Below are 26,907 nucleotides of genomic sequence, written 5' to 3' on the forward strand. Positions count from 1 at the left end.
ACTTTTGCCCCCAGGCTATGCCAAAGGGATAGAGAGAGGAAGCCAAAGTAGAAATGGGTCTGTGGTGACTGTAGCAGTAGAGACACAACTCAATGTTTACACAAATTCTTTATTCCTACTGCACTTGGCTGACAGACACATCCCTGTAGTTCTTTTGTATGCTACAGCTTACAACATTACTGGCCTAATCTATCTTGTTTAAATCTGAACTGTCTTAAGATGGCCTGGTGTTCAGATATGGGGTTGTGGTGCAGCCTCTCAAAGACAGGGGCAAACTTCCGAGTTCAGATGAATTTCCACAAAGTCTGGAGGAGTTGGTATTTATGGCTTTGATTTGTGAATCTCCAATGTAAAAGATGTGAATCAGTGTCTAGCTTGTAGAGTTACAATACAAAAGTCTCTACAGGATTGTAAAGTTTCCTGTATTTGTCAGTTGTGTGTTTGAACTATTTTAAATTTCCTTTAACTATCCATACAACTTTATGAAGCATTTAGAAATAAAAATGTTAAATATAAATTACACTACAAAAAAGTTTGAAACAGATATTGAATTTATTGATCAGCTATGAGTAGGAAAATACATTGGTAAAGAAAAAAAGAAGACCCTGTATATAAATATAATACTAGCTAGTTAAAATTTGACCAAGAAGAAAGTTCCACTGAAGAGAACAGTAAAAGCCCTTGTTTACCATCAGACCATATTCAGTTTCCCCCTTTATCTTATTGAAGAGCTGCCTTTTGACAAATGCAACATTCTTTGAGCTTAGTGCAGATAATGTGCTGGTTTTTGTTAAATGAATGGTAAACAAGAGTTAGTCCAGTGCATTACACTTTATACTGTGAATAAAGACTAAAGATATTCTATTTTAGACACTACTAAAACATACCAAGACATTTAAGTGTCAAAATTTATGCAAACAAAAAGAATAGCAGTTAACATAAACTAAAAAACTGTGTAAGGCTGGATGAAAAAAGACTAATTAAGCAGTAAATTGAAATAGTCATAAGTTTTACAGTGTGATTTGTTTCTTTTAAATGGGGTTGTAATTATTTTGTCTTTAATGTGGAGTTTTTGGTTGTTTTTTTTGCTGCATGGCTAAAATGCAAATTTGACACCTTAAGCTACTTTTCTAAGCTTACATCCTAGATGAACTTACAATCTCTTTTGTTAGAATTAGACCAGAAATGTATGCCACTGTATTCTGAACTCAAATCAGTTTTATTGTCAAAATGCTAGCCATATTTAATTTGTTGAAGCCACTGAAGGGACAAAATAATTACAAACATCTCCTAGTGGTTTTTCTTTGCCTACTTCTGATATATGTTAAAGTTGCAATCTGTATATCAATGTTTTCTATTTGTTTCCACTTCTTTAAAGTATACCCCCAAATTAAATTTAGATGCACAGAATTCTTTTGTACATGTAAATAATTACCAAAGTTGTGGCAGACCATACTTGAGGTTTTCACCAAATGGTAAAAAACAATGGGCCCAAAATTTCTGGTCTAACTTGAATGAAACACCTCAACCCAATGTTCTATGATTTTTATGTTATGTGCTTTTACAACAACAACACTGAAGGTACATTATGACAACATCTAAAGCCACCTTAAATAAAAGTATTGCAAGTAACCATTTTATGTCAGAGTTTCTGATGCAAAGATGTTGCATTTTGTAAATAAAGATGGTTTATTGCATTATTTTGTTTATGTTGCAATTGAAAACTGAGACGTTGAGTGAGATTTGTTTAACACAGGAAAATATTTATTTTAAATTTGTTTAACGAAGTTTACATCAGTCCAGTATTGGCGCATCTGATCTTTTCCCATATGTTAAAAAATTTCTCCTTCAGTAGGCTTCAGAGTCACGGTTATTAGGGATGTCTACATGTTCAATGCTGCAACGGTACAGCTGTACCAATGCAGCTGCGCCGCTGCAGTGTGTCTGGGGAAGACGCTCTAACCAATGGGAGAGAGCTCTCTCATCAGTATAATAAAACCACCTCCATGAATGGCAGAAGCTAATGACATAGTGCCGTGCACACGAGCGCTTATGTCGGTGTAACTTACTCGGGGGGTGGGTTATTCCCACCCCTGAGCGACATAAGGTATGCCAAAGTATGCAGTAATGTAGACGTAGCCTTAGCATCTGACTCAAAACCCACTGAAGTCAATAGGAATCTCTTCACTACATTCAGTGGGCTTTAGATCAGACCCTACAGGATTAGTCTAAAAGAAGGAGAAAAGTCGTTCAAACTGACCCATAGATTGCAGTGTGTCCAGGGAAGAGCAATTGTGTCTTCAACACACAAAGGGCCATAATGTTTTAATAGGCTGCCATAAATTCAAATATATTTAAAAGACTACCAAATACAGGTGAAAAGGTATTGTGTAAAGCTCAAACCTTTTGAATCTAACAAGTGCACTCAAGCTCCAGCATGTATGAAAGTAAATTATTTCCCAGAAATACAAAATGAGTAAGTGCTTCCCTTCCCCTTCCGTAAAGCTTTCTGGACCTATTATATAATCCAGATCAGGAAAAAAAAATAGGTTTGCTCAGTTTGACAAGCTAAATAGGCTCATCGTCACTGGAAATTGTCATGATGCGCATTACCAACACATTGTTAAGGAAACATGAGTAAAACACCTTTTATTCACACTTTACAAAAAACAAAATAAAAAAAACAAACAGGAAAAAAATAACACTAAGCATTAAATCTACTACATCAATACTACCAGCATTTCAATGTACTGATTATAAATTGGACATGTTTGGTGTTTGCACAACTAAAAAACAAAACAAAATCAGGTCCCAGACAAGGATTCAAGATCAAGACTTTTCCTACTGAAATTTAAAACACACATTTTGTAGATCAGAACTATTTGTAATTTTACTTCTCTTTTAAAACAGAATGGTTTTAGCACATTTAAGTGCTGACAATTTTCTCTTCATAAAATTTTGAATCATTATTACCTAACTCATTCTCTATACAAAAATTTATAATATTCAGAAATTTCTAGTAATGCTCAGTGTCCTTTTGCTTCCCTGCCTGCAGTTGAAACAAAAGCAGTTAGACCAAGCTTCCTCTCTCTCTCTCTCTCTCTCTCAATTAATTACATTGATTTTTGAAAGTGTATTAGTTAAGGAGGAGTGGATAAATTCTCCCTTTTATAAGTCCAAGTTAAATTTATTAGCTGTTTTATACTTGGCTTTATGACACTAATGGCACTATAAAGGTACACTATTTAACTTTAGTCTTGTTTGACACTTTAAAATATGACTTGGTCACTTTAAAAATGATCTGAAGAATTATCTTAGGGACCTGTACTGAAAATGCATCTAATTTACACTGCTTCATAAACAGAAAATGTAATTTTTTTTCTTCAAGGAATGATACGGTCTCTGAGACTGAGGAACACACTTAAACTGAAAAGGATTCACATAATAGTATTTCTTTGTGAAAAAATAGCACTGTGCGATGACACTGAAAGAAGCAGTGCTTAGGTATTAGAAGCTAGGAACTGTGTACCCATAATCTGAACATGTTCAAAAAGTGTGTATTCAATGCTTCAAGAGGAAATAAAGATGCCACAGCTTATACAAAAGTATCTTCATAAAATTTTCACAAGTGTTAACATTATTTAAAAAATATAAAAGAGGATGCACAGATTTTCTCTGCATGCACAGGCAGTGCTAGTTGAGAACAAATTTAAGCAGGCACAGTGCAGATAGGACAAATAGCATTTAAAATAAAAATTAAGAAGCTGTACACAAGCATCCCTAATTTTACTTCAAAAATCAGAGATAAAAATATTAGAATGCACACACATCAACAATAACTTTTAGTCCATACAGACCTACTCATCATTCACTGCTTAGCTTGTCTGTTCTGTGAGAACTTTATGGTTTTTCTTTTTAAATCAAAAAGACAAATGCATATATTTAATTAAGATATTTGCCAATATTTTACAGATTTAGATTTAAAAAGCAATGTTCTCAACTGAAAATAAAAGTAGTACAAAAGGGCTAACAAAACCCTAACAAGTGCAAATCATTAGCAGAGAAAACCTGTTGCAACTTCTTTTACAAGCTGGCCTCTATAACATGAAAACAGATAAAAATTTAGCCTTAGTTTACAATACAATCAATCATTTTCCAAATCTGATTTTTTTTAAAGTACAAAATCTCATAAATCAGGTCTTCTGTTGTTCATATACAATCAATAAAGGCTAAATTCAAATTCTATATTTTACAAGCAAGTCTGAAAAAGGAGGGAGTGAAGTACGGAAGAATGTTCTCGATGTTACTACTGGCCTCAAAAAAGTAGTGCTACAGATATCTGTGCAAAGAGAATATACTGTATAACAATTCTCTATTTCAAGGCATGAATGTGTTCTGTTGGATAGAGAAGAAACAGGATGATTAATTGTAACAAATTGAAGAAAAGTGCATATGCACCAATTCCTGTTTAACAGTATATAAAGTATATTGGGCTCAGAATTGTGTCTGTTGATAGCACCTGGCTTTTACTATGTCTTTATCAAATAATTAGATTTAAAATTAAGATCATTAAGAAAAAATCCCTGTTGGCCATACCTCACTCCTCTATATTCAGATTTTACAATTTTACAAGTTAAATTGAGGTTACCCTCTAAGTTGTACTTGACTACCTCCTGCCAGGGAGATGGATTCCATTTACCGGAGGCAGGAAAGGCAGCAAAAGCTCCAGTTGTGCAAAAAGTGAGAAGTGGTCCGAAGGGATGAGTGGGTGGGGACAGCCACTTATATTGTTCTCTATTAACCAATGATGATCCAAAGGTCCAAGAATGCCAAGTATATTTAACTGAGGTTTAGAGTAGAAGATGTAGTCAATAATACCCTGAAATAGGAGGGGAAAAGAAGTGTTTTAATGCACCATCCTTTGGCCAAATGCCTTTTCAAAGACAACATTTAAGTATAGTATTACAGATACCTTTTCAGATACTTATTTGAAGCCAAATAGCTAGGAAGTAGCACTATTTCCTCGCTGTAGTACAGTTTGCTTCACTACTTCTGTCTCCCCTTTATAGTCTGTTCTAAGGGTTGCCCGCTATGGGTCAGGGAAAACTAGTGTCTACTGGGACCTCGGTCACTTCTCCTCTCCTCTTTGTGGTAATTCATTTCAGACATCCCCCACCCACTTGTTTAAGAGGGACTTCAGAACCATTACAGATCTGGAAATGACTAATCTCTGGGGAGACTAGTCTTCTCCTTCCTTGCTCTTGCAGACTGCATTTTAAAACACTAAAATTGGAACCGCCACCTTATGATGAGGGTCTTGAAATTGATACTGTGCAGTCTGCATTGCCGTTTTGCCATACTGTGTTGTGACAATCAGTATGTTGGAGAGAAAGAGGTTAGCTACCTCTTATTAATGTTTTGTTTAAGACATTGAGAATGACTATTACTACTGGCTCTTCATTGCTTTCATTTGGCATTAAGAGCTAAATACGGGTCTCATTAACATCAATGACAAAACTCCTTTTGACGTTAGTGGGACCAGAATTTAGTGATAACTAAATTAAAGACAGAATGCAATTATTAGTCATTGCTCTGCTATTCCAATTCAAATTCAGAATAATGTTTCCAGTTATCCAGCATTAGTCAAATATTACAATTAGACACTTGATACTTCCCTATAGCATCAAGGGCTTCTAATCTCTCTCTAGAATATTATCAAATATCTTTTGATTAGAGGTAATACACTGGTGTCAAGCTATTTTCTATAACAAGAATTTTGTTCTTAAAGACAATTGTTCCTATTGTCTCTAGGTAAAACTGCAGTCAAATTCAAAGCAGGGAAACAATGCAGTCTAATGCTGGGAATCATTAGGAAAGGGACAGTTAATAAGTCAAAAAATATCATATTGCTTCTATATAAATCCATGGTATGCCCACGTCTCCAATACTGCATGCAGATCTGGTCGCCCCATCTCAAAAAAGATATATTGGAATTGGAAAAGGTGCAGAAAAGGACAAAAATGATTGGGGGTATGGAACAGCTTCCACAGGAGGAGAGATTATTAAGACTGGGACTTTTCAGCTTGGAAAAGAGATGACTAAGTGGGGGAATATGATAGAGGTCTATAAAATCATGACTGGGTGGAGAAAGTAAATAAGGAAGTGTTATTTACTCCTCATAACACAAGAACTAGGGGTCACCAAATGAAATTAATAGGCAGCAGGTTTAAAACAAACAAAAGGAAGTATTTCTTCACACAACACACAGTCAACCTGTGGAACTCTTTGCCAGAGGATGTTGTGAAGGCCAAGACTATAATAGGATTCAAAAAAGAAAAAGAAATTCCTGGAGGATAGGTCCATCAATGGCTATTAGCCAGGATGGGCAGGAATGCAAAACCATGCTCTGAAGTATCCCTAGCCTCTGTTTGCCAGAATCTGGGAATGGGTGACAGGGGATACTTGATGAATACCTGTACTGTTAATTCGCTCTAAAGCACCTGGCATTGGCCACTGTTGGAAGACAGGACACTGGGCTAGATGGTCCATTGGTCTGACCCAGTATGGCCATTCTTATGTTTCTTATCACCAAAGAAACACATCCCTTAAACTACATAAGGGAATGATATTAGTTAAAATGATACTTACTAATTATTGTCACAATTTCTCCATGAATTGTTAGGAGCAAGGCAAGGAAGTTACCAGAAGGCCCCAATACTCAACCACACATTTTTCATTTTATTAGGGATAAGGTATTGCTGTTGCCTCTACTCCAAGAATGGAGAAACTTAAAAGGACTGTATGTAAAACACTCAATAATGCTCAACTAGAGGGCCTCAAGCCACATCAGAGTTGAAGAGAGAGGAAGAGAACCATCTTTGCTTTCCCTGAGTAAGGAAGTGTTGATAATTTTCCATATTGCAACAAAGCAGGGGAACAATGCAGAGAAGTGGGCAGTTATTTAATAACATTGTTTCATTTAGAAGCTTAACACCCCATGTTCTACTTTTAGTTAGTTGGGATAATTAAAAATATGTCAAATAATACCCTAAGGGTGCTTCCTGTTTATAAAAAAGAACAAACATCCAAGACCCAAGACACCATTATTACCTTGCAAATAGGAAACACTAATCGTGATTTCTATTATGATGAAAGAATTAGTGTTTTCTGGTTCATTGTATTTTTAAATGTAAGTTTGTAAAACTAACCATCTGAGGCGGCAACCCCAGCTCATGGCACTCAACAGGCTACTGAGGCAGAGGGTGTCGGGAGGGCTGGCTGTGGCCCCTTCCCGGCCCCTTCGTCCTATTGCTGGCCCTGGTTCCTGCTAAGGCGAGGGACTGCGCACTCCCCCTAGGGCCCCTCTCCCTGATGGACTTGTGTGAATAGTAGGCCGCAGTGCCTATTGCGCCTGCACAGGTGGGCCTCAGGGAAAAAGGGTTTGGGAACCCTGCTAGAACATAGCAAAATTCTCACCTTGAAGTCAAATGTGTAATTTGTGTAAGGCATTAGGCCATTCTCATAGGCACTCTTCAACTTGAAACCATGCGTAATCCTTCCATTCGTTGTTCCATTTTTTCCATTACAACTGAAGTTGGTAAGACTTTCATTGTATCTCAGTTCCTTAAAATCTTTATGGTTTGTTTCCACCCCACCAGTGCTCAAATATTCAACAACACCTATTAAGAGGAGCATGGGGGGAAAAAAAAAAAGGTTACCAACTTATGCATTTAGTTAATAGGCTTATGCAAACAAACTGCTACTTTCATTCATTGAATGTGTCTGGACCTTAAACAAGCAACAAGTTAAATACATACAGTCAATATGACTTTTATAACATATGCAAAGGCTTTCTATTTTAGTGCCATGCCGTACACGAAGAGCAAGCATTGGCCAAGTCAAGGCACACCCTTCGGTAGAATTATCTACAAGATCCAAGGTGATGGAAAAAAGTAAAAACATAGCAAAGGCTATGAGCAGCTTCCTCTCACCCCCACTTTCTGTTGGTGCTCAAACTCCACCCCTGCTTCACCACTGAAACTAGCCCTGTTGCAGCTTCTCAGCCTGCCCCATAGCACTCACTGATCAACAGACTGATGACACAGCTAGGTTATCCTCAAAGCGAGGGGAATGACTTTTTTCTGAAGACAGATTGAAAATAGGTCTGAAAACTTGATGCCAATTGACAGATTACCTCTGGAGATTTGGGACTCTGCTCCAAGGCAGATATTTGGCCCCATCCTTATTCCTGCTCGAGGTAAGTACTACTTGTTGCACTAGCCATTGGCAATGATACCCTCCTTGCCTTCCCTAGCCACGCTGGGCCAGGTTCACAGAGGTGCTCAGCACCTACAGCTCCCACCGACTTCCGCTGGAGTTGTGGATGGTGAGCACCTTCAGGGAAAGTCTGGCTTATTAATGACTGGTCCCTGCCTAAGGAAACAACTGGAGGGAAGAAAGGTTCCTTGGGCGTGTGCGTGTGTGTGTGTCTCTTTCTCTCTCCCCCAAGGATCAGACAGAATCTCACCCATAAAACCTTAACTAAAAAGAGTGCAAGGATCAGAGGGTGTCCTTAAGGTTGGGAAAACCCTATACATTAGCAAGTAGCAGAAAGGAAAGGAAAGGTCCAATATTATCATGCATTTGCTAGCATGTGCATTTTACATGAAGTATCTGAAGGTTTATATTTCAATGATTCTGGACTGCTTAAACAGCAGAAAGTAGGGTTCTGTGGAGATTATTTTAAGTAGGAGAATTTACAATCTTGCACTTTTAAAGCGTTATATTGCTATGGGCAACATAATGGGCAACATAATAAAGCTTCCAATTAGAGGGAAGAGATATTTAGTACCTACAGTCAATGAGGTCACAGATCAAATTACTCCTGAGGGAATTCTGTGCCAAAAAATTAAAAATTCTGCATACAATATTTTAAAATGGTGGAGCTTAGTGGGTCCAGGGGGTTCAATGTGGGGAGGCTTGGTATGGGGGGGTCTGGATGCACAGGGGTTGGGCGAACAGGGGAGCAGCTCCCCATACAGTGACCCCTCTCTCCATAGCTGAAGATGATGGAGGCAGGAGGGGTGGGGAAAGCTGGGGAAGGTTTCTGGAGGTGGATCTGACCCAGCCCTGGCCCTGGCTACGCCGTACAGGGTATGTGCACTCTTCCCCCACCCCCAGCACAGGGGAGGAGCCACCAGCTAGGGCATCCCCAGCCCCAGGTAAGCAGGTGGGGCTGGGGAGAACCAGATGTAGGGGTGGTGGAGCACGGGGGGGGTGGCGGGGGGAGGGTGTGGTGAGGCTCAATAGAATGGGGATTGGGGGGGGGGAGGGGACTGTCTGGGTATGGGGAGGTCTGGATGCACGGGAGTTGGACAGACAAGGGGTGGGTCTGACCCGGCACCAGTCGGGGTGTCTCAAGCCCCCTCCTCGCACACAGTGATTTACCCCTCTGCCATCTGCTCAGGGCACCAGAAACCACACACCTGTGCTGCTGGGGAGGGGCATGTGACCGCTTTTGCGGCTTCCCTTTGCTTTCCCATTATTTTCTGTGGGGATGCAAAGAAATCTGCAGGGGGACATGAATTCTGCGCACATGCAGTGGAGCAGAATCCCTCCAGGACTATAATGGAGTAATTTTATCGTCTCTTGACTTCCTAATAGCAACGATACTTTTTTATCTTAAAATCTCAAGCATCTTATGTTTTTACACTGAAAATATTTTCTTTTAAAAAGGAAGTCCTTTGAATTTCAATTCATACACCTCTTACATTTTGTTCTAAAAAAGTAAACTTGCTGTTCTTACCAGAATCTGGCAGAGAATTGAGATCTGCACACAGTACAAGTGGAATGGTTCCAAGTTCTCCCGAAAGTCCAGGTTTGAGGTTACGAGAGGCTTTATCAATAATGTTCTTTACTTCAGAGAGGAACATCATAGTCTGAACCAGCTTCACATCAGAATACTCAGGGTCCCAGTGCATATGTGCATTAGCTACAAGAACTAGCTGCTTCTCCATCCCAAGTTGTGGCTTTCCAGCTAAAATTGGAAGTGAAATATTTACAGTTGCTGTGTCTGCAACAGATACAGCTAATGATTACTAGATGGCTTGTATTATAACCCAAAAATGATTTTTAAGAAGTCACAGATTTGAAACAGGGTTGATGCTAAGTTTGGCCAACCTTAAAATAGAAGCATGGGGGGGGGGGGGGGGGGGTAATGTCACTGGAAGGGATTTTTCAAGTTTTACACTAACCCTATTTCTTTATTGCCAAGAAATTATTGGCTGTGCAGTCGCAATTTAACTGGTTACAGCTACTTCCAACACCGAGCTACCACCCGATGAAGAAGGACCAAAAACAAAAACGAGATGGTACAATTAAGTTCTGTGAGTTTGAAAATGCCATTACTATTAATATATAATCATGCTGAAAACCAATGCACAGTATATTATTTTTTAAATTACATTTTTTCTCCATTATTTGCAATACTCTCCAAGTAATCCCCACACCCTGAGTAGCAAAATCAGTCTAGTATTTTAATAATTATGCTTTTTAACTCAGCAGTTTCACATATACACATTACAAATCTTCTATCCCCCCGCAAGCGCACATTAAAGGCATGTTTGTTTAATGCCTTTGTTAATAAAATCTTACTATAATAGGGAAAATAACAAAGCACTATAGGCTAAATAGGGCCACACCAAGACACTTTCAAGGTCAATTGAAGTCTCAACTTTTTTGAGAACTCCAGGGCAAGAACATTTGGAATTTATAAGCACTACATGACAGAGAGCTACCAAGCAGATGATCAAGAAATTTACAACCACCTCTAGTTAGTTCAATGGCACTTGTATATTCTTCCAGCCAGATACACCAAGTTAATTTCCCCTCTTGTCCTCAATTCTTCAACTTTCTCTTTATAAAAAATGGGTGAGGGAGAATCAAATTTTTAAAAACCTTGCATCATCCAAACATTCTAGTTAGCATTCGCTATTTCAAAAAATTTCCCCAAATTCTATTTTAAGTGAAGTTTGCCCAAAAAATTTCAGCACACAATTGTAGATATGTTTATTTGTGAATGTTGTTTTCCATTCTCTATTCCACTGAAACAAAATTTTCATTTGTATTGGAGACTGTAACATGCTGTATCACAATCCAGTCAAAAAATTGGATTCAATTACTTACATGACATTTCTATTAATTCCTTTCGCAGCTCTAGCAACACTGCAACTCCAATGTTATCTTTTGTCATAACTCTGTTCAGCATCGCTTCAGACCCTTCTGAGTTTGCCATAGCTAATTGATTGAACTCAACAGTATGTTTCTGAACTAAGATGAATCTGAAAAAACAACATTGTGTGGTTTCTTAACTTGTCAAATGACAAAGGAAATACTATAGCTTCTTCCTCATTTTAATTAAAACTTGTTAGATGACATAAGTAAACTAAGTTACAAGAATCTCAGCCAGTCACATTACTGCTTTATAAAAATGCTGATCTGAAGTTGGAAGATATAATTTCATTAGCAATTTTTATCTGCACGCCATCTTAAACAGATTTAAATTAACTCCGCCTTCCCAAAATCAACACTTCCCATATTCTTTCATTTAGAAAAATGTTAAATACAATAAGATATTTTGCTTCTCCTGATCTATCATATTTACTGATTTGAACTAGCAGGCTTAAGAGAGAGTGACTCAGCACTTGTTTCTGAACCAGAGTGTAGTGAGGCAGACATCTGCATTGTTTTGTGGACACAGCAGAATACAGAAAAATTCTTAAAGACTTCGATATCTAGGGAAATCACTGTTTCAGAGATGGCAAATTTAATTGTCTATATATTCCTTATATTTTCACAAGTGATTAATGATTTTGGGTACCTCAATTTTTTTGGTACCTGACTTTAGACACCTTAAAACAGCTCCAGATTTTCAGAAAGTCCTGAGTTCTCCCACCTTTTGAAAATCAAGTTCCTTTAAGGTCTCTCAATTTGGGCACCCAAAAATCACAAGTCATTTTTTTTTAAAGTTTAGGCTTATATTTTAGGAATGATTTGGGTAACAAGGACAGGTGTCTCACTGTTCATAAAAAGCTAAATGACTCAGTCCAATTTCACTCAAGAAATAAATTAAAGACTGTAGTCTTTTCCTACTGTCTCAGACTGAGTGCATTTGGATTTGAAAGAGTTCAGGGGTGAAATTCTTGCTTGAGTTTTCATTGTGAAGGTCTCCCCAATTCAGAGTGATATGCCGCTTCCAACCGATTCAAATCAGTTTTCTAGTGGATCTTGGTTGGAGGCCTCTGCAGTGGAGCAAATTTTACCTTCAGCATGAAGATCTCTCAGATTAGCATTGCAAAAGCAGCTGAAGAGCCAGACAGGTGTCACTGTTTTACGATGGAATTTCTTTTGCCTGAAGTGCGTGTTCTACAGGTCACGTTTCCTATTGTTTGTTTCTTTTTTCCTATGCTTTGGGTTTTTTTCTGAGCTTTTTTACACCATCAGCAGTGAATAAATAAAAAATATTTCATGATACTTTTATTGTACTTGCTCTTATATTTCATTTTATTTGTTAGCTTTTTTTCCACTTTCATACAACAAAGCATAAAAGATTAAAAGAGAATTGGTAATATGGGCTTTTTTCAGACTAGTCGTGCCCAGCACGGTGCCTCTTGTGCAGAATATTCCTTCTAGAGGCAGGAATACTTTGTACAAAATATGGAGATATGCAAAAAAAGTGTTTAGCTCTGGCTAAAGAGGCCCCAAGGAGTGTGAACTTCTCCTCTTCTCCCCAACAATGTTAGAATAGAAGTTCCACACAAAGACACACTTCTTCGTCACAGCAACTTGGGGCCTAAATTTGACCCAGAAGAATTGTGCGAAAGGGAACCGGCACAACAGAAGGTTTTATGAAACACACTTACTTTTCGGTCTTGAAAAATATTGCACAGCCATCAACGTGTTTTCTTTCCTGTTCTGACATTGTCCGAGCTCTAGATTTTGGACTGAAGAACCCATTATAGCCACGTTCCTTCAGTTCTGTCAGGAAAAAACTGTAGTACTGTTCAGTTTCAACCTCCTGTAAAGTTATAAGACAGCACACTGTATTTGCTTAGCACCACCAGAGTACAGAAGACTGGTATTATGTCTATATTATTTAGCCTCTTTTAGAAGAAAGTACAAGTCACCTCCAAACTGGCTTTAGGAAACTCAAAAAATTAGATGAATCAAGGAACATAAGCATAAGACAGCCATGCTGCTATTTTAAGGCAGAAGATATAAATAAATTTCTGTAATCCCCAGAGATATGATTATCTCATGCCTTTTATCTGAACATGCGTCAGGTTATATATACACACACTTCAACACGTTTCTCTGATCAGCAGCTGCTGGTTAGCGTTCCAACTGTGTAGGTTGGAAAAGCATTCTTTTGATGTCAAGCAATGAATAAGAGTTCTAAATTACGACATATTGCTTTAAAAGAAAGTTTACTTTAATGAATGTAATGTACAAGAATCAATACAAGTGAACACAAAAGGAAAAATAAATGTATCATTTACCTGAAGACTTATGATGTCAGCATTGCAGGTCAAGATTTCCTGCATAATGGCTTTTTTTCTGTACTCCCAGTTCAGTGCCCACGATGGACAATAGCCATATAACTGCCGGGTGGCATATTTATCACAAAGTACGTTGTAACACATGACAGAAAACAAGGCTGCAGAACAATAATTTAAATTACGGATATATTTTACTAAAAAGCACAATTACATTCTTCATTTTTACCCTTCAGTAATTTTAGCAATTTTATGCTTCAAGTGCTTTAACTCAAATATGTAGTTTAACAGCTGACTCTACAGAAAAATGCATCACATGTTCTCTCTAAAATAAGCAGCCAGTCCTTTTGTCTGGGCATACAGCATTCATTGTTAACAGGTTACTAAAAAAACCTCCATATGTTGCTGATATAAATGGTGAATAGCAGACAAAGGCAGCTTACACTGAGAATTAACCCCATTATAGCTTTGTTTCTTAACATGCTTGCTTAAAAACTTTAACAGTAGATGTTGATCTTTTTGACTGTTACACTGTCCTTGCATGTTAATAAGTAAAGGGGGACCCCGAACCCGATTGGGATGTATTTAAATACACTTAATGAAGGAATTAAATTTTGATGTAGGCCCCAATCCTATAACTGGCACTGAATGGTGGACCCTGAGACTGTGCAAAGCCTGTTGTAGGAACAGGCTCTCAAAGAACACTCAGTAAGATTGAGCTTACAATCATGCAATGGGTGGCCCAGGTCTGAACTAAGATTTAAAAAATAAAGGGAAAGAAGTCTGCAGTGAAAGGGCTTAATTCTGAAAGGTAAAATGCAGAGCAAAAAAATGAGATTTCTTTTGCCAACTACAGCTTCTGTATTATGTAGGGAGAATCTCTGAATAACTATTCTAAGGCTAGGTCTATACTACCCGCCTGAATCGGCGGGTAGAAATCGACCTCTCGGGGATCGATTTATCGCGTCCCGTTGGGACGCGACAATCGATCCCCGAATCGGCGCTCTTACTCCACCAGCGGAGGTGGTAGTAAGCGCCGCTGACAGAAAGCGGCAGAAGTCGATTTTGCCGCCATCCTCACAACGGGGTAAGTCGGCTGCGATACGTCGAATACAGCTACGCTATTCACGTAGCTGAATTTGCGTATCTTAAATCGACTCCCCCCTGTAGTGTAGATGTACCCTAAGAAAAACAAAATTAAAGAAGGCTTAAATAAAAACAAAAACATATCATGCTCTCACTTGGCTCTTTGCTGGAGAGTCTTATCAAGATCTTAGAAGGACCTGTACAAAGAAGTCATAACCTTAGCTGCAGCTCTACTGTCTGAATGCGGTGCAGATGCTGTGACAATCTTATTATTCATGTCATAGAATCATAGACTTTAAGATCAGAAGGGACCATTATGATCATCTAGTTTGACCTCCTGCACAATGCAGGCCACAGAATCTCACCCACCCATTCCTGTATCAAACCTGTGTCTGAGCCACTGAAGTCCTCAAATCATGATTTAAAGACTTCAAGGTGCAGAGAATCTTCCAGCAAGTGACCAATGCCCCATGCTGCAGAGGATTTTTATATATTTGTGAAAAACCCCCAGGGCTTCTGCCAATCTGCCCTGGAGGAAAATTCCTTCCTGACCCCAAATATGGGGATCAGCTAAACCCTGAGCATGTGGGCAAGACTCACCAGCCAGACACCCAGGAAAGAATTCTCCGTAGTAACTCAGATCCCACCCCATCTAACATCCCATCACAAGCCACTGGGCATATTTACCACTAATAGTCAAAGACCAATTAATTGCTAAAATTAGGCTATCCCATTATACCATCCCCTCCATAAACTTAACAAGCTTAGTCTTGAAGCCAGATATGTCTTTTGCCCCCACTACTCCCCTTGGAAGGCTGTTCCAGAACTTATGATAACTCCTCTGAGGATTAGAAACCTTCGTCTAATTTCAAGTTTAAACTTCCTGATAGCCAGTTTATATCCATTTGTTCATGTGTCCACATTGGTACTGAGCTTAAATAATTCCTCTCCCTCTCTGATATTTATCCCTCTGATATATTCAAATATCTTGCCAATGTTCTCCAGGCAAAGGCAGAAAGGACCTAGAAGCAAACAGGAAGGAATGGGGGAGGCAGAAAGACACTTTTTCCCTTTTGAAATGTTTACAAAGCTGTATTTATACACTAAAAATGTGAAATTCTTGTTTGAACGTAACGCTTGTTTTAAGCGCAATGCTTTCCAATAGGTCTTTAGTTTAACCTGTGTAACCCTATCATTGCACCCAATTCTGCAGTGGGGGGATAGGAGCTGACCTAGTTTGGCTTCCATCTGTCTTCATTCCCATCAGCCCCCTACTCCCTTCCTTACTCTTCAAATTAAGAGATTCCTAGCTTCTCAACTCCCTCCATCCAGGACTGCTCACCCACCAAACAATGAGCATTTTCCATGCTACCAACCTACCCACTACTATGTCCTCAAATGGGGGGGGGGGGGGGGGGCACAGAATTCGGCAGTATGGAGATATGAGGCAAAGGCGTTCCCGGCCAGGAGGGCGCTACGTTCATAAAGACAGGCTTATTCCTGGGTTCTCACCTGGTTCTTTCTCCCTAGAAAAGTGCCTCCTGGGGGCTTCCCCCTTAACCAAGGAAAGTGGCTTGGAAGACTGACCAGTATCTCATGAGTGAGCAGTACACTGACAAAAATAATGTGTTCCTTTTAGTAAGGCCAGCTGAATATCCGCACCAGTAACATGACCAATGTTAGAGTGATCATAGCAAAATTAAGACTGGAGGGGAAAAATTTAAGGAATCAAAAGACTTTCACAACAGTAGCATTTTGATATATGCCAGGTTCTAGGCAGCATATTATGACAACCACTATATATCAGAAAAGGGGAAAGGGGCAAAAGCATAATTAAAATGCATGATCCATTTTAAAATTTCAGTGACTAACCCCTGTAGTTTCTTTCCAGTTATTTAAAATTTCTCTACTGATTAGTTGAAGAATGAGTTAGACTTGTAACGTTTGGAACTAAAGATTAAATATACCAAATACATTGGCACAGTTCCCAACTTCAGTAACAACAAGCCTCAGTATTGTACAATAAAAACCTAATGTTTCTTTAATACAGTAACTAGTAAAGAGCAATTCCTCAGATTTTCCTTGGGCTACAAGTTTTAAATATAAATATTCTCTGATTGCCCAGGAATTTTTTTTTATTCTACATTTGTTGAAAATCAGGGGGAACTTTTCTGCTGTTCCTGGATTCTTCAACAATCATTCAATTAATATTTTACAATTGATCAGCTACTTTTAAAATACTTGAATAACTAGTTTAACTCTAGTGGTGAGTAGTCCAATTAAAGATAAAGGCATTACCTTTAAGAAAAAAGTAGCTAATTCCACAGACAAATGTGCTGTTTGATGTAGGAATGCCTATGCTGGCTACCATCAGTGAGTATGAGATGTTTTAGTTTAAGTATCAAAAAGAAATACTTCAGCAGATGGTAATGGTGAAGTGATTTTAGATCAGGGTGGAGGGGGGAGAAGATCTATAAAGAGTCATTGCAATGCTACCTGTTGGTCTTGTTCGGTCTGGTTCTTGCAACATAATCCAAGATCTTGGAGGTGGTTGTTCTGTTGAAACTATTATAATATTAAAAAAAAAAAAAAACCACACACAAAGTGAAGTAATCATATTTATTTTAAAATGGCATAAATTAATATTTTAGGAATGATCACTTACTTCTTTTTGCAGTACCTGCCAAATTATCAAGCAAATAATTCAGGAGCCTTCGTGTTCCATCCGGTTCCTGGTAGAGGTTCAGTATATCCTGCGTAAGTGGATTTCCTGCCAACGTGTTTACAAAAAGTAAAATTAAACCAGAACAATGTCGAGTGTGTGTGTGTGCTGGTGTTTAAAGTCTTGGATATATGACTGCAGAACAGTGAGAACTGTTTCCCTTTTTAAAAAGTATTTCAATTTTCCATTCCTGGAAACACTTACGTTCTCTTCTGTATCTGAGTTCTAACTTTCATCACCGGATCTAATGGAGGACGGCCATAGTGAAGTTTTGCTCTCTCACATCCTGCCCCTCTCCAAACACACTTATAATGGTGGTGGGGAGTACGCCTGATGCAGGAGCAATCTCCGCCAGTTTTATTGCATAAGAGAGTGACCTCCCCTAGGCCAAAAGCATTCCCTGCTGGACATCTACCACTAGAATATGGTATCTTTCTGCCAGATCTCAGAGAATCTGGCCTGATTAATTAAGGGGGCTACTCTACAGAGTCGGATGCTAAAAGTTCACACAAATAGGGGACAATAATTGTCCAATCATAATAAATATTAGACCTTTGAGATTTAATGCAGTTTATAGGCATCATACTCAACAGAAAGAGCCTGATCTTGCAAGCCTTTCATTCACACAACTTCCACTGAAGCCAGTAGATCTACATGCCAAACTCTTACAGGATTGGCTCCAAAATTTTGAAAAGCAATTTTAAATTGCTATTTGCAGTCAGATACTATGGTGATTACCAGCAGTACAAAATCCTCAAAAAAGTTATGCAGTTGATCCCCCTTTTGGGGGAGAAAGAGTTCCATAACTGCAGTGTCAGTTCAATTAGGCCAGATTTAATCAAAAGGCTATATCTAACTTCCATGTAGGCAACCAGAAAATGAACTTGACTTTTAATTCTTTTTTGGGCCAGATTCATTAAATCTCAATATATTTATAAAAGAGAAGAATAAATTCCTAAACCAACAGCTGCCATTTGGTAACATTTTATAAAACGTGTAGCTTAGAACAGCTGTGGCTCAAGAATGAGATCAACACACAAAATGTAGGTAAAAAAGTCATACCTTTCAGACCTAATGTCTGTAACTGAAATAGTTTTCCCAGCTCAAATGGTAGAACCCGTAACAGGTTGTTATTTAAATGGAGTTCCCTGTAGGCAAAAATCAGAATAATATGAAGTGGGAAGTAACACAGTATTTGTGATCAACTATTTATTGCTGAAACAGTTTCACTATAAGAAAGAAACTGTACTATCACACCACTCCTTGGAAAAATTGGAAGACTAACAGTCAGCAAGGATTAGGGACATCTTGCTGTACACACTAAAAAAAAGCTCATTAAGTCTGAAGTACAGCGCAGAAGTTAGTGGGGGTATGGTCATAAGCTTTTGTAAAAGTTAACAATAATTAAAATATTAAGGAATTACAAGAAATGAAGCAATTACAGTTCTGACAAGCTGGACCACAAATGGCTGAGTTAAGTTTAAAGGACACTTAAGAAAATAAGATTATAGCCATTAAAATAAAACCAAGAACAAAAAATGGTTCCAGTACTATTATTGCTATCAACCCTCTCTCTCTCTCATTTAACACATCACAGCAAACTATAATTTTCCAATTAACTTTTGTTTGTCAAAATAATTTCACTGCTTCGTCAACAGAAGTTAGATATCTGTTGATCTATTGTGCGAAGGCTATCAGGCACACACAAAAATCCATTAAATTAACTGTGCTTCTGGCCTATAAAAAGTAATATTCTATTGTTTATTTTTACAGTGTTACTGTTGAGATATTGTGTATTCCTTTTTACTTGGGAGAAATAGAAGTTGGCAGGTCCCAAAAGTCCAGCCAACGAGGGAAGAGAAATTGAACTTGATGATATGCCTTTTGCTTACTCTCAGGCTATGTCTACACTTAAAATGGTACAGTTTAGTGCTGCAGTGCCTCAGCGTAAACACTTACTACAGCAATGAGAGGGGTTCTCCCATCGCTGTGGATAATACACCTCCCTGAGAGGCAGTAGGTAGGTCAGGGGTCGGCAACCTTTCAGAAGTGGTGTGCCGAATCTTCATTTATTCACTCTAATTTAAGGTTCAGCGTACCAGTAATACGTTTTAGAAGGTCTCTTTCTATAAGTCTATAATATATAATAAAACTATTGTTGTATGTAAAGTAAATAAGGTTTTTAAAATGTTTTAGAAGCTTCGTTTAAAATTATATTAAATTGCAGAGCCCCCCGGACCAGTGGCCAGGACCCGGGCAGTGTGAGTGCCACTGAAAATCAGCTTGCCTGCCACCTTGCCTGCCCTGAGTTAGGTCAACAAAAGACTTCTTCTATCAGCCTAGCGCGGTCTACATCGGGGGTCAGGTCAGCTTAACTATGTTTCTCAGGGATATAGATTTTTCACACCCCTTAGAGACATAGCTATGCCAATAATTTTTCATTGTGACCAGCCCTAAAATGGTCCAATTTAGGTATAATGTTAAAATCTGATATAGTCACAATCATTACATAAAACTGCGTTCACTTACACAAAAGTTACCCATATGATTCTGCCTGACTAGAGTTCCCTAGCCATTCCTTGCAAGATGTAAAAAAAGCATAGATAAAAGCAGACATTTTAGGAGGAAAAGACCAAGGGCCCACCTACGCCATTCCTAGATTTCCAGGCAGTAGCATATACTGCTTAGCGGAGGGAGAGAGATTTAAAAAACAAAAACCCTACCAACTTCCCACCACCGGCCTAAGTCATTCAAGCTTTATTTGACTACCACAGTGTTTGTCAACCTTTTTCATTTGCAGACCCCTAAAAAGTTTCAAATGGAGGTGCAGACCCCTTTGGAAATTCAACCTGTAGTCTGGGGACCCTTACTATAGAATCCTTAGACTGAAAACTGACCAAACAGAATTCAACTGTAAGTGTTGCATGTGCTGGGCTCAGCAGGCATTTGACACGGCATGAGAAAGGACACTAAACTGTGGGCTTTTATGATAATGACAACACTTCCGGGTTTTGATCTGTAGGGAGAGGTATTCACATACTTTTGATTGATCAGAAAAACTGAATGCCTTTTCTGGGGTCTGAAACTTCATTTTCACAGTCACCTTTCACGGACACCTTTGACAATCTGCGGGCCTCCAGGGGTTCACAGACCAGAGGTTGAAAACCACTGGACTATCACATGGTTGGGAATAATATTCTACATGACCCTAAAGGGCAACTAATACATTATTCTTTATGAAAGTACCTTTTTGTCCAAGAACTTTTGAGAACTTTGCAGAACTCTTAAGGTGAGCTTTTGGTTCAAGGTGCTCACCTGGGTTCATTCTAGGTATAGATTACAGTTCCACTAACAAATAAAGTACAGTTTTCATAAATTGTTAAAGAAAAATGATAAGGATAGTTGTCTAGTTTAATCTCATCTTGGTTAATGCTCTTTGGTGTCAAAGAGCTTCCTTTAGGCAGCACAGAGGATCATAGCAAGTCATACTAGTCCTTCCAAACAAATCAAAAGAATCTGAGCTCTCTGAAATCTTTCCCCAGTTGCATTGAAGAAAAATTTGTCATAGTTTTTTTAAGCTCTCTCCAAAGATTGGCAACTTGATCATTCTCCATTAGCTGGTTCACTGTCTCCCAAAGTCATTGGAACAAGTTTTATCTGCATGTGACAGGGAGACACAATGGATCTTAGACAAGCTAAGCCCTTTATAAAAAGAGTTCCCAGACATGGAGGTTGAAGGAGTTATTTATTGACTCTAAAAGATTCTAGGTAGTGTCAGTTCACACTGTTTCTCTGGTCCATAATACTGGTGATATTCAAAGCTGAAATTACTCTGTTAATCTGGAAACTATACCACAAACTACGAGGAGAGTGCAATAGCAGTCAGCAGGAAACACAAAACTACTATGGGATTGAGACCTGCAGAGCGCTACCACATAGGAAGCACTTACAGACTGTTCTTCACTTTAACCCCAGTGAAAAGAAATCATGGATCAGCTACAATTACTGAGGACAGTGTGTGTGCAGTGGGTTAATGTGCTTTTAATGCCCTTCGTGTCTATAGACCAGGATTCAAATATTATGTTTGTCACAAATGGAAACTAGATTGGTGGTCTGATCCGAGTTTGTTAGTGCACATTTTGTAGCCAGAACAAGATTTTATATTCTCTGCTCAAAAGAGGCTCAAGACAGGGATAGCTGGAATTTTGTAGAATCAGGATTGGAGTAAATTGGGAAAATTTTAGGAATGTTTGCACAATATCTGCATGCACTATTCTGCAGAGTGCTATACTAACATCATTTGCACAAGAACATAACTTGCATCAATATTTTAAAAGGCAAAGGGCTTTATAAAGAGAAAGGAACACTAATTAGTTCACAAAGTGAATCTCAATGTTTCAGTAAGTTTAAAATGGGTAGGTGATGATACTGAACAACAGCAGAGTAGGGGGAAATTATTAGTCGTAACTGTAATTAGAGCAAAGGTGATAAGGGTAAAACAAAAAAATAAAATAGAATATCTCAGAGTTTTGGGAAAAATGATGTAAGGCATTATCAGTATTTCTTACTACAGGCTGAATTCCCACTGTTAAATAGGGCTCACAATAAATAATAGTTTTAAGAGCTTAACTACTCTAGAATTTATTGATAGCTTACTCTCAATTTTAATCAAGTAGTTTAATTTTTTCAGTAGGGTGCAATTTTTCCAAAGATGAAGACAATACAATTATTAGTATCTCAAGGTGCCACCTAGCCTATCATTCCAACGCAGGTGTAAGTCTGGGAATCAAACATTGGTACTGTAGGATAATCCCACATTCAGTACTTCACGGAGGTTGTTTATACATTGTCAATAATACTCTTTAAGGGCAAGAGAAATTTGCCCATAATACCTGCCCTTCCCCATCACCATCGAAGAAGAGGACTCCAGTAACAAAATTAGATACTGTGGCCCCAATTAAATCCAACTAGCTATAACATTAATATGTTTTACTTCCAAAAAGAATTTGTTAATTAATTAACTTATTCTATCCCTAGCCTTGTGACTCTTCTACACCTTTCAACTTGAAAGCATAAAATTCACTTTAGTAACTACCTGGCTAGCTAAAGATTATGTTCTTTTATTGGTGTGGAAGTATAAATACATAGCCACCACAAGAAAAAGAAGGGGGGGGGGGAGAACCCCCCCTCAAGATACTTGTTGCTATGCAAAGCTCTCAGGTGTTATAAAACTATGGTCATAAAATTAAATTCTTAGAGTAGTAATTTAAGATGAAGAAAACAGCCACTAACTTTCTTTGATTACCTTTATTTAGAAATGTTTAATCTGCTCTTATTATTATGTAATATTTGTATTACTATAGTGCCTATGGCCCTTTGTGCTAGGTGCTATAAAATACTCTTTTCTCTTGCCAGGAATTAAGGGGCAACTCTTGCACGAACTCTATGGGTGTCAACAGTTCTTCAAGAGCAGCACCCCGCATAAGGATCTGGGGATGTGTTTGGAGGGGTGTGTGTGTGTATGTAAACCTGATTTAGCAATGTCATGCGAGGTGCATGCCAGCATGCTGAGCTCTGTAGGAGCTCATTGTACACTGTTGAATGGGGCAACTGGAGATCAGAGCCAATATAGAGTACTAGGGCTGTAGTTACAACTCCAACCACTAGGAAAAACTGTTTATATTGGCTTTGGTTAGTTACAGAACAGAATCTTGCCAAAACATAAAAACGGATGTCTGCCGGGGTCGCAGAGGAATTTGCATACCTGAGTGACACCATGTTTCCGAGTTCTGCTGGTAAACTACGGATTTTATTAGAGGACAGGTCCAGATAGACCAGATTGTGAAGCTTGGCAATGTCTGAAGGAATACGGGATAAGGAATTGTCACTGAGATGCAAAGCTGTCAAATGGGTCAGTGACCATAAAGATGAACTTAAGCTTCTTACTTTCCCTGTGAGAGAGAGAGAGAGAGAGAGAGAGAGAGAGAAACAGGAGTAAAATAAAAATAACTTTGGACATTTTAAACATCTCGTTTTAGCATTAAATGAGTATGACATCTTGTTTGAACAGTGTTTAGAGTTTTCTGCAATATGGTTAAAAATGAAAGATTACATAGAAGGTACTCCCCTCTAATTTCATGACATTTTGATGGCACAAATAAATGTTCCTTTAAATTTTCTTGCCTGGGCTCTTTAGCCATTTTTGAGCTCATGCTTTAAGCCCTGGACATCCTCTTCCCTTCTGAAAGTACTACATAAAGCAACTTACAGATTTATGAACTGATCATGCATTCAGTATTTTAATATGTTTTTCAAGTGAAACACTGTGCACTTATCATTAACATTTTAAGTTTTAGTGCTCTTGCTTTGGAGTGGAAGATGGTTCTCTGGGTTCTGCCCTTATTCACACACCATCTTCTAAATAAAAAGGCTTTCTTTCATGCCATTAGTTCAACAAATAAGAGGAAGCAGCTTCTTCCGGAGTTCAACAGTGTTATTCCTGCTGTAACTATAATGGTAACTTTAGAACAGGGGTCCCCAAACCGCACGCTACTAAAAGCTGTGCTGGCTATGGCCAGGGGCTCAAGAACCACACCTATTTTGTATAAAATGGAGGATATTAACGTTGATTCATTTTAAAAAGTCAAGAGATCTACACCTCCATATGGCAGGAACTTGAAGTATCATAAGGGACATCATTAGAGACATTTCTCGTGCAAGGCTGACTTCCCAACCTTCAATCAGAAAGACTATCTAGACCAGGGGTGGCCAACCTGTGGCTCCGGAGCCGCATGCAGCTCTTCGGAAGTCAATATGCGGCTCCTTGCATAGGTGCCGACTCTGGGGCTGGGGCTACAGGCGCAAACTTTTCAATGTGTCAGGGGTGCTCACTGATCAACCCCTGGCTCTGCCCCAGATCCTGACCCACTCCACCCCTTCCCCCAAAGCTCCTGCCCCTTCCCCCGAGCCTGCCGTGCCCTCTCTCCTCACCACTTCCCCCCCAGAGCCTCCTGCACACCGTGAAACAGCTGATTGTGGTGGGCAGGAGGCACAGGGAGAGAGGGGGAGGCGCTGATCGGTGGGGCTGCCAGCAGGCGTGGGAGCTGATGGCAGGGCTGTTGACATATTACTTTGACTCTTTGGCAATGTACATTGGTAAATTCTGGCTCCTTCCCAGGCTCAGGTTGGCCACCCCTGATCTAGACTGTATCAAGAGCACTGCAGGAAAATCAGAATATCATTTCCTTGGAGGCAAAATAGGCTCACTACCATTTAACAGACTTTTTATAGCTTATTTAGTCATCTATGAGCCACCAATGTTAAACACTCTTTCCAATTAAGTCATTATACTCCAAATGTATTTGCTGATTACTTCCCCCCCCCCCCCCCCCCAACTCTTTTCCGCCTACGAAAAGCTGCACTGAGATAAATTGGTCTTTTTCCCTCCTTTAACTTTTATTTCTTTATTTTACTCAAGTGTGTCCAGAATTTTCACCACTGGCATTGGGTGAGTGGAGGGAAAGAAGGGTCAAGTTATTCAGCTTAATTTGAACGTTTTTCCTGCCAGGAATAAAAATCCTGGCTACATGGAGGTACATAGAGAAATACAAGTTAAAAGGAAAATACATATTAAAAAAAATTCAATGTATTTTAAACTTTCAATACTGATTTCCAGGTAAGTTCAACTGACAGTATAGAACAGTGCATGAATATAAACCACAGCCAGTACAGGTGAGATTTCAACTCATGGTCTCCTCTTGATCAGAATTTTCCCTTAGGCAACAAGGGATTGGGGGATAGTGTCTCACACACACAGGGCTTGTCTCCAAGTATATTTTATGTGCATCTATATCTATATACAAATAAAACCTTGAATTGACTGATTGTCAAATTTTGGTCAAAGCACCAGATTTAAACACCCTTAACACGTATGTAAAGTGCCCAGGGATATTTAATGACCCAAAGTGGTCACAACCTTCATTTTATCTCCTATTTGTAGAGGAGATCTACTGCTGCACAGCATTTCCCAGTGCTATGTGGGACATCGATTTACTAGAGGGAAGAATGCATCCTACGAAATAAACACCATGACTTCCTGTAACTCCTTGGTGTTCCTTAGGTTTCCTATTCAAATACCAAGCCTATATAGCCCAACCCTGCTTACTTGTGAAGGAATATCTACAGGATAAGAGTTTATCTGATGGCTAGTATGAGTATTCAAATTTGAAATCAAATCCTCATTTCACCACATAACCATTATTCCTCCATTTCTTACCACTTATTTCCAGCTCCGCCCAATTTGATTTCTTTCCATTGGCTGCTTCCTCTGAGGACATAATTGTGTACATCCTCCGTGGATCAGGTGGATCGTACTTTTCTTTGGGCATTCCTGTTGAAATGAACAGAAAAATACCACTTTGCTATATTATTCTATTTAACAAACATCTTACCTTTACTCTAGATAGAGATTCCTCTTTTAAAAAACTGCTTATATATAGACAGTCTGGCCTAAAAGAACACATGCTACTGCAACTTCTAACAATAGCATAAGGTGGCCCAGTCTACATATAAAAATTGCACCAATTGTATGCAAGTCAATTTAATAAAATTGGTGCAAACCCCTTGTGTGGATGCTCTGAAATTAGTTTAAGAATTTCCAATACTGATTTAATTTGCTAACAAAACTGATTATATTTAGTTAAATTGGTGAAAATTGTGTGTTTAGATCAGGCCTAAGATGACCTGCAGGCACAAGGTAAAAGAATTAGGAAGACATCTTCCTGAGGATGGGTGGGTTCACAAAGATGAACCAATGTTCATGAATCCTTGCACCACATGCAAACCCTCTCATCAAACCTTCAAAGCCTGCCAGAGCCAGGGTCTTGCTAGAATGCAGTGAAACTCTCTTGTTACAGAATGCAGGAATAGAGAGTTCCTCAGTATTTTGGCTCCTATCAATAGGAATATGTTTAAACAAGACAAATCAAAAGTTGTCATCTTGTTCTCTCAGGTTTAACAACTACTCAGCACATACAGCTGTGCTGACACCAACATCCCTGCCATTTTTTTATGTTATTTTTTACTATGTTAAAAATCCTGAATCCACTGATAAGCAGTCTACTTTACTAAGTGTTAAAGTATTAAGTGGTTCAAAGAAAAGGGCAGGCCTACATTTCAAACAGCGTTATGTTATGCAGTTTTCTGAACTGGCTGATACTGTTTAGAATAATGAAGATATCTGCACTTATTCATAATGTATTTTCAAGAATTTTTAGCAACAACAGTTTCTCATAGTAACTATTAAGTGAAATAGAAAGAAAAACATTAAATACACAAGTTACCAGAACCCTGTTTTTTCTACAATTCACGAATGACCACAGTATCCACCATGCCAGAGAAGGGTTAAGCTTTTTTCTGTTTAATTCATTTATGTTTGCAAAAGTATCTTTTCAAATCTGAACCACTACATATTGCCTGCCTGAATATGAAAAGATAATTAAAAGTGATGCAGGGGTTCTTCCATCCATCTCAACAGGTGTTAACACT

At 38.7% G+C, this 26,907-nt stretch overlaps 1 protein-coding gene across 5 annotated transcripts in view; it reads right to left on the bottom strand.

Annotated features, from left to right (window-relative positions):
- Nucleotides 1–1,737: 1,737 nt before the first annotated feature.
- CNOT6 (CCR4-NOT transcription complex subunit 6) overlaps nt 1,738–26,907 on the bottom strand; it is a 48,896-nt gene continuing 23,726 nt past the window's right edge. For all 5 annotated transcript variants that reach the window (XM_054036726.1, XM_054036729.1, XM_054036727.1 and 2 more), the window contains 11 exons: nt 25,637–25,750; nt 23,126–23,312; nt 18,424–18,509; nt 17,305–17,409; nt 17,136–17,204; nt 13,557–13,714; nt 12,921–13,075; nt 11,185–11,339; nt 9,806–10,036; nt 7,477–7,679; nt 1,738–4,879 (listed from right to left, as the gene is read on the bottom strand). In XM_054036726.1, the coding sequence (XP_053892701.1) occupies nt 4,667–4,879; nt 7,477–7,679; nt 9,806–10,036; nt 11,185–11,339; nt 12,921–13,075; nt 13,557–13,714; nt 17,136–17,204; nt 17,305–17,409; nt 18,424–18,509; nt 23,126–23,312; nt 25,637–25,748 (1,674 nt within the window). In that variant the 5' untranslated portion in view covers nt 25,749–25,750 and the 3' untranslated portion in view covers nt 1,738–4,666. The remainder of the gene's footprint in view (nt 4,880–7,476; nt 7,680–9,805; nt 10,037–11,184; nt 11,340–12,920; nt 13,076–13,556; nt 13,715–17,135; nt 17,205–17,304; nt 17,410–18,423; nt 18,510–23,125; nt 23,313–25,636; nt 25,751–26,907) is intronic.

This window comes from Malaclemys terrapin, chromosome 8 (assembly GCF_027887155.1).
Source record: "Malaclemys terrapin pileata isolate rMalTer1 chromosome 8, rMalTer1.hap1, whole genome shotgun sequence".
Classification (NCBI taxonomy): domain Eukaryota; kingdom Metazoa; phylum Chordata; order Testudines; family Emydidae; genus Malaclemys; species Malaclemys terrapin.